General features: G+C 43.3%; 1 protein-coding gene across 4 annotated transcripts; it reads left to right on the top strand.

The window, feature by feature from the left end:
* The first annotated feature begins 665 nt into the window (after positions 1-665).
* Positions 666-8,072, top strand: LOC119270052 (glutamate dehydrogenase 1, mitochondrial-like). 4 transcript variants are annotated; one of them, XM_037552016.1, is made up of 5 exons: positions 666-1,459; positions 1,616-1,691; positions 1,789-1,969; positions 2,288-2,555; positions 2,987-3,319. In XM_037552016.1, exons 1-3 carry the CDS (start codon positions 1,092-1,094, stop codon positions 1,894-1,896), a joined length of 552 nt encoding a protein of 183 aa, XP_037407913.1. In that variant the 5' UTR covers positions 666-1,091; the 3' UTR covers positions 1,897-1,969; positions 2,288-2,555; positions 2,987-3,319. The 4 variants fall into 4 exon arrangements, 3 of the variants coding, with proteins under 3 accessions (XP_037407913.1, XP_037407915.1, XP_037407914.1); XR_005133899.1 differs by lacking the exons at positions 666-1,459; positions 1,616-1,691 and adding exons at positions 3,961-5,949; positions 8,025-8,072 and having other exon boundaries at positions 1,793-1,969; positions 2,987-3,230; XM_037552018.1 differs by lacking the exons at positions 666-1,459; positions 1,616-1,691 and adding an exon at positions 3,961-4,161 and having other exon boundaries at positions 1,793-1,969; positions 2,987-3,167.
* The last annotated feature ends 462 nt before the right edge of the window (positions 8,073-8,534 follow it).

The following is an 8,534-nucleotide window of genomic DNA, read 5'->3' as shown; positions in this document are numbered from 1 at the left end:
TATGTTGATCCCGACATGTATTGATTTGATTTGTGCTTTGTCGATTGATGCACATGGGGAGCTATGCAGTTATCCTGATACATGTAACTGTAGTGTGTGTGAACTTCAATTATGGATATACACTTTTATTTTGATTCAATGATTCTTAACTGCAAGCAAGTTTGATGCCCTGCGTCAGTGGTAACGATGTCCTATCTTTGCGGAGGACTCATGTTGTGATTTTCCATCTTTCCTGATGCTCTATCTTCAAACGCTCCTGTTCGGTGACATTTATTTGGCTAATGATTCTGATTGTACTCTGGCCGACCTGTGGCTGTCACTACAATTTTTTCAATTGTTTTTGGAGTCTGATGGTTGCACCTGTGCTGGCATCCGAGAAATCACACTGCTTGTGCACTTGTGCTTGCATTCAAATAAAATGAAACCAAGGGGTGTGCCCCTTATCTCTAAGAAAAGAATATGATTCTTGAATTGATCTATAACAGTTTCAGGTTAGCTATACTCCTCTTGTTTTGAATTTTTATGTACCATATAAGCTTGCAGAAATGAAGGACAGGCATTAAGATCAAAATCTTGTACACAAATCCTTTTTTTAATGGTAGCAAGTAAGAACATTTTTATTTTGTTATCAGCACTTGCCAATGATTTTAGGAGTAAGAACCATGATCTAGCATGCAAATCTTAAGTAGTATCGTTCACAAGGCCTTTAGCATAAATTAAACTTTATCCAACTAGATAATTGCAATTGAACTCTTCTTAAGGTAATTATCTGTTTTATCTGAACTCACTAAGATTATTTGCTTTTTCTTCGGTCTTTTGCGCATTTAAAATGCCAGAGAAATTTTTGCCAGTCTCTTTAATTTTCACGCAAAGCTAAGATGTTTCCCATTTATAATTTAGAGACAAGCATCTTGTCAAAGCTTAGGCTTACAATGGAGACACCATCAGTGGCAATTGCAAAGTTCTGTGCTTGATATGTCAGTATCTTTCTAATCTCCCACCTCACGCGCTGAAATTAAAGGGGAAAGGAGCACACAATGAGCACCCACAAGTAATATATTCTGCCAAATATATACAAGCATGCCTACACAATGCTAGTAATAATCGTTGTGTACAATGGCGCCATACATTGTGGAGCAAGGCCAGAACTCTGTTTCTTCATCTACATTTGCACAGATGAGCAATTATTATCTTCTTGCCTTTTTCAGGTATTTGGCAATATTGGCTCTTGGGCTGCCCAATTGATCACTGAAGCTGGTGACAAGGTGGTCTCCATCAGAGATGTCACAGGGGCTGTCAAGAACTCTAATGGCATTGACATAGCCAAGCTGATGAAGCACTTGGCAGAGAACCGCGGGATCAAGGGCTTTGACGGAGGCGACGTCGTCGACCCGACCTCGCTGCTCACGGAAGAGTGCGACGTGCTCATCCCGGCAGCTCTGGGAGGAGTCATAAACAAGTAATCTTCTATTTCCTCGTCCCATCTCACTTCATCCAATCTTTATCAGATTACTGCTCAGAAGCTCAGTTAAAGTATCCTCCTGGCTGTTATTTTTTGTGTATCTGAATACATTTTTGTTAATAAAAAGTCCGTTCAATTATCTTCTTCTACTAGGGACAATGCCGATGCCATCAAAGCAAAGTACATCATTGAGGCTGTTAACCACCCAACAGACCCCGAGGCCGACGAGGCAAGAACACCAACATTTTGCCATAAAACTATGCTGAATTTGTTGACACATTCACACGTTGACTGACAGCAGAGAAATGTTCATGTTTGTGGTGCAGATTCTGGCAAAGAAGGGCGTGCTGATCCTACCGGACATCATGGCCAACTCCGGCGGAGTGATGGTGAGCTGCTTCAAGTGGGCTGCTGGGCGTCCAAGAGGCACTTGACCTTGCCGGATCACGCTACCATCGGCGTAATCCAGGCCGGATCTGTGGAGAGCCCGGCGTAGCACCGTCACAGGTCCATATCTCTTACTCTACCTTATTCCTTGCAAGTTCACGGCTTTGCATTACTCTTCAGTTCTGGTTACTAGTTTGAATCTGTAAAAGTATCTGACGAAGCACATGAGCTTTATACAGTGGACATGTAACTAAATTCTGAATGTTGCTTCCATATGCTTAATGGAGTAGGTGGGCAACTCCCTTTTGTCTAAGATTTTATAAATATTATTAATTGACTTGATTATTTGCTAGTCTGTGATATCTGTATTCTGTAAAACAGGTCATGACTGATTCTGCAATTGCTGATTAGTTTTTTTTGCTTCCAATGCTTTGTTAGATTGATAAGGGCCGGAGCTTCAATGACAAATCCACTATATTCAGCACACAGCCCAACTCAGTAGGCACGAGCCATGTCGACAGTCGGGGTGGCACTCGGGTGCATGCTCGCCTTGACAGTCATCAAGGTCGCAATAGAGTCGGTGGAGGCTGTGCTCGGCGACGCTGAGAGAGAGTCTATCAAGCATAAGTCCATGCTGTTGTGGCTGAAGTGACTTATGGATGCCGACATGCTTGAAGATTTTGAAGATGAAACCGACCTCAACCTGGTATGGATTCTGTCGATTTGGTCACTATCAATGTTGATATGAATGATGTTGTTTAATAACATAATAATATTTTTAGATAATGAACTACATCTAAAACTTTTTTTATGTAGTGAAGTAGATATGAACCTCACTGTTGGAGTTGATCTTTGAGTCGATGTTAAGTAAAAGATACATGTACTTGTTGATGCCAAGACCGCCATTTCGTTCCTAAATGTCCCTGCCTTCTTATGTTTCACCAATAGTAAGCTATGTCAACAAATATCATGATTTGATTGAGGGGAAAGTGAAGTAAAACTAGTCTGTTATCCCAAGTGTAATATCAGTTTATGCACTATTTTTGTCAAGCACCTAATTTAAACTAGTTTGTACTGCCATCTCCGCCCCTTTCAAGCCTTCCATGGTACTGACACACTGCATTGTACCTCTTGCAGTGGGCAGCCACGATGAAGAAGAATAAGATGCCACATAACATGAGATCGATGCAAAAGCGCATAGAAAAGATAAAGGAGGACCGTGAGGAGCGGCAAGGTCCCGACATCCAGGATACAGCAGGATATGTGGAGGAGGCAGAAATCATCTGGAGGACTGATGATTGCATATCTTGGAGCAGCAGTTATTTCCCCCTCCTTTTGACTACAGTGGTTGGAGTCAGTAGGTAGTGATTAGAGTAAGTAGGTAATACTTTTCATCGGAATATAACTTGCAAGTTGATGGATTCAGAACCTTTGTGCTATGAAATACAGTTACAGTAGGAGATTCAGACACTGTTCTTGTGATTATGCCACTAGACTATTGCCATTTCCCATTAAAATTAGTTAGGAATTTTGTATATTTAGGCGGTGTATGCCACCGTATTGAATGGACATCTTGGAAAACCAAAATTGGCTCAATTTGGAAGGATGGTTGCTTTATAAGAATTTTTTGCCTGCTTTGCATGCGTTGCCACATGTGCATTCCCATGCCTCATCCATAATCATTGTCGACAAATATTGCAGTCACCTTTAGCATGGAACAGAATAAGTATGGCCCCTATTTTAGTTCTCTCTGTCATGTTCGCGTGCACAACCTATTTTGCCAATGAGCATGTTTAGCATCTGTTTGTTGGTTGCCTGGTTGCCTGGTTCTTATTGTTGTCCTAGCTGTCTAGTTTTTCTTATTGTTGTCCTAGCTGTCTAGTTAGTTCCAGAACTCTGTTAGAGTAAAGCTAGATGTGACACCTATTACGGTATTGTTACCCAACAGACTTAGGCCTATATTTATTAGTTGTAAATTTGTTACCTCAATGTATCGCATTACTTTCGAAGCAAAACACGAGCTGCAATGTACCAACTCTTGTCCAGATGTCTATATCAGTATAGAAATGGTACATGGTGTTCCTGATGCTATTCTTTCTTCTTTTCTGCAGGAGAGGCTGACATTTGACAATACGGTTCTGTGTGTGCATTGACTGCTGGTGCTGCAGCCTGTAATTTTTCTTATGGAGTGGACCGAAGTAATCCATCAAGCTAGCTGCATTATTGATTCTGTTCCTTTTGCTGGCGAGGTAATAATGTCCCACTCAACTCGTGATGTGAGACATAGTAGTGTAACCATGATATTTACATCATTGGTCATGTGTTCTATATGCTATGATTTTTCTTCCTTAATTACCCTGCCTCAGCCATAATCATCATCCACTTAAACCAGAACTGTATACTTAAAAAAAGAGCTAATGAAAAGTCAAGCATTTAGATGGAAATAAGCATACAAATAAAATGCAAAAACATCAGAACATAAGTGTAGCCTTTAATTCAAAGAACATGCTATGAAGATCAATCATTTGGAACTGCCCTTGAAGTGCCTCTCCGTGTAGCCCATTCATGGCTTTACGAATGGGCTGGACACGGCGTTTGATGGTTTGCGCTTGCGTCTTTTGAACTCCACTTGTTTAGCGATAGTCTTGGTGTCAAATTGTTGTTTCACTGGATCACTTGGAGGGTCATTCTTCCTCGGGCGTCCACGTTTACGCTTTGGGGCACCGGATGTCTCTGGTTTTTTTGTAACATCAGGGTTGGTGACAATCGTGACATCGTCGTCTGCACCTTTTCGTTCCTCTGGAATGCTGGCTTCGTACTCGTCCCTCTATAGAGGAAATAGTGGTGCGTTACGTGAAATCATGAAAGGTAGGAACTACATGACATGAAATGCTAGTTGTGTAGAACTTACCGTTATAGGATTCTTGTATGATTTTTTCCGAAGCTTGTTGCAATCCGAACGCAGCAGGCTTGAACATATTTTCTAGCTGAAAACATGTATTTTTGCCTGAATTAGATAGCGATGCATAGGTTAGGATAGGGGTGAAGCATAGGTAGTGCATGATTTCAAATGTAATTTAGTGTTTGGCAGACCTATGTGAAATCCTCGGTAATTTTATCTCCGTCCCATGTCAACATGTATTTGAGTGTGTACGCCCCACAGGAATAACTGTGATGTAAAGTTGAAGTTAAGTATTGTAGTGTATGTGAGGAATCATGTAGCTGCCTATACGTACCCATCCGTTTGTTGTGGTATGTTAGTATAGCAAGTGGTTTTCCACTGGGTAATATTGATGGGTTTAGGCGGTGTTACCAAGCCATCCTCGATCGCTTCGTTGATACACGCCTGAATGGACTCCACCTGGTGTATGAGGAGTAATTCAAGGGATTGCATTAGTGCTTTTAAAAAAGTGTCACATGATGGTAAGAGGCAACAAGAGAGCAAGCTTACCAGTGCAGTTTCCTTGGCAATGTCACGATATGCTTGGTTGGAGTTTAGGACCTGGAACTCTTCTTTGTCTAAATTAAACACGAGTAATAACCAGTGCATGATGTGCACATTCATTGGGACATGTACCTGGCAGAAAATTAAAGCGGACTCAATTTAGGGAAAATCAAGATATACAATTAAACAAATCAGGAAACATGCATACCATTCTGCGTCCTACAAATTTCCTTGCTACATTAGCAACATGTGGGCTTTTGCATCCCATTGGAATACCCCCAAATTCACCTAGTAAAATTCTGCTTTCTACAGTGGAAATGAATGATGTAGCATCAGTTGCAACATTGCTAATGTGTGCATATGCATTAATAACCTGCAAAATTTGTAGTCATGTAATATGGCACAATTTAGAATACTTGATGTAGATTGCAGTATATGGGCCTTACGTCATCGATGAAGAATAGTTTGCTAACATTTGGCTTGAGTTTATGAACTGTTAGCACAATGTCTTTGATGTGAACTACCTCAACAAGGTCGTGACTTCCTCGGATGAAAAGTGCAGCGTCATAGTCTTCATCTGTCAATACGTAATCATTGTTGAATACAGGCTTCCGTGGTGGGATGTCTTGGTCCAACTCCTTGTTTTGCACCACAGGTTTTGCACTATGTCACAGCCCTAGATTTGGTTGTAACCAGTTGCACAAGCATTCATGCATCATGTATATACTTATGAAAGTTGAATTGGGGAAAGTGGGAAGCCTCAGAAGTCTTTTACAAAAATGATCAACATTAAAAAAAATTGTTTCAAATAAACCCAAGAAAATGTTCCTGTCAAGCTATAAAAATATTGGCAAGAGGTAAAACTCAAACCAATATTTTTGGAGTCTCAGAAATATTTATTTTGGGCCTTTGAATTAATTCAATAACTATTTGCATTGGATATATATTCTTTATATAATTAATATATGTCCAATAATTCTGGAACATTGTATGTGGTTTTGTATATATTAGTTCTAGCCACATAATTATTTCCAGGATTTTATAAAATGGTTTGGTGTTAAAACTAAAACCAAAACAAATTGCAGAAAAGAAAATAGAAAATAGAAACTAAATAAAAGAGAGAGAGAGAAGGACTAACCTGGCACTTACCTTGGCCCACCTACCTGTGCGGCCTGCTGTTGAAGCCGGCCCAGCCCAGCCACCCCCCTGCCAGTTGTCTTCCTCCTCTCGCCAGAAGGCAGAGGAGAAGCTAGCCACGGCGCCGCGGCGTGCCACGCCGGCAGCTGCCTGCCTGGCTGTTCCCTCGTCGCACTGGACTCCCTCTGCGACGCCACGCTACCCCCCTAGACCCCCTTTACGCTCTCGCACTCTCCCTCGCCCTCGTCCCCTTCTCCGTCTCTCTCTCACGCGCGCGACCGAACACAGCCGTCGCCACCGACGAGCTCCACCACGGCCACTGCCTCCCCCTCGCTCCCTGGACATGCCCAGGAGCTCCGCCACTTTGTCCTCTACCTCCTCGAGGAGCCACGAGGCCCTGGACGCGCTGCAACACCGCCACTGCCGCCGCCCTCTTCGTTAGGCCACCAAGATCGCCGGCGACCTCTCGTCACCACCAGCCCCTCCCCGAGCTCGCCGAGGCCACCTCTGAACTCGCGGTGAGCTCCTCTATCGACCCCCCTACTCCCATGCCCACTAGCTCATCGTAGCCCTCGTTTCCGTCGAGACCGAGACCTCACCGGCGCCGGACTTGTCGCCGTCGTCGTTTTGGTACGCCTCCGTCCAAACCGAGCGCGTCACTGCACTCAGTGCATCCCCAGGAGCACTTTTCACCCACCGGCTCCTCCTCACATGCACCATAACGCCAAACCCGCAGATGCCCGAGCTGCTGCCGTCGCTGAACCTCGTCGCCGGCCACTTTTCCGGCCACCCCAGCTCCTACCACCACCCCCAATGGATGCGCCTCACTCCCAGGAACCCGTAGGTGCAAACCATGGATCGAATGGTGCCCTGTAGAGCATTTTCGAGCCGCCCCACCGTCTCTGTCGTCGCCGGCGGCTAAACGCCGGCGACCCCTGACCCGTTAACCGGCATGGGTTGACCCCACTGCCCGGTTTGACCTCTCCCTCTCTCTCACTGACTTACGGGCCCCGCCCGACTAATTACTCTAGTTAGCACTAATTAGCTAGTTAGGTTAGTTACTACAGTCGCTGACCAGTGGGCCCAGGCTAGTTAGTTAGGGCTAACTAACTTAGTTAGTTGACTGGGTCACTGACCAGTGGGTCCCACTGGTCAGGTTTGACCTGGTCGACGCCTTTGACCTGCTGACATCACCTTGATGTCATGCTAATGCAGTAATACATTTTCTGGATTTAGTTTAAATTATAATAATTCAGAAAATTCCAGAAAATGCCCAAAACTTCTAAAAATCATAGAAAATCAACCGTAACTCCAAATGAAACAAATTATATATGAAAATTTATCATAAAAATTCAAGGAATCTGTTTATGGCATTTTCATGCATGTTTGAACAATGTTTGTCCTCTGTTTTGGACAAAACAAATAAATGGCATTTAACCAATCATATATGGAGTTTGAATTTGAATCTTGTATTCAAACCAACTTCATTTAATTGTGTTGCTAATTGCATTAGCTCAATCAACAACATATTGCCATGTCATTATCATGCATCATGTTGTGCATTGCATTGATTGTGTTCCTTCTCTATTGCAGGTGATTGTCCCCTCTCGGTAGACGCTGCTCCGACGCTGTGATCGTTGACACTGATGAAGACTCAATGTTATCTTCAGAAGTGCCAGGCAAGCAAAAACCCCTTGTTCATTCCGATATAATCCCACTCTCTCGCTCCGGCTCTCTTTTACTGCATTAGGACAACAATGATTCAACTGTTACATGTTGCGGTAGTTGAACCCCTTTCCACCGCATGACCTGTCATTGCCACAATGAATAGATGAATCCACTAGCATGAGTAGGAGTTGTTTGAGCCCTGATGTGCCTACTCATTCATGCTTGTTTGTCATGCCTGCTATTGCATAGAGTCGTGTCAGGTCTGGTTCATCGGGGATGAACCGGAGGTGTGTAAACATGTCCTACAGTGTGTGAGCTAAGTGTGTGAACACGATTTGATAAAGGTAGTGGTGAGAGGCCATGTAGGAGTACATGGTGGGTTGTCTCATTGAAACCGTTCTTAGGAACTGAGTTCTGTGTTTGTGATCCATGAAA

The sequence above is a fragment of the Triticum dicoccoides genome, chromosome 3A (genome assembly GCF_002162155.2).
Source record: "Triticum dicoccoides isolate Atlit2015 ecotype Zavitan chromosome 3A, WEW_v2.0, whole genome shotgun sequence".
NCBI lineage: Eukaryota > Viridiplantae > Streptophyta > Magnoliopsida > Poales > Poaceae > Triticum > Triticum dicoccoides.
This window is presented reverse-complemented; position numbering and strand designations above follow the sequence as displayed.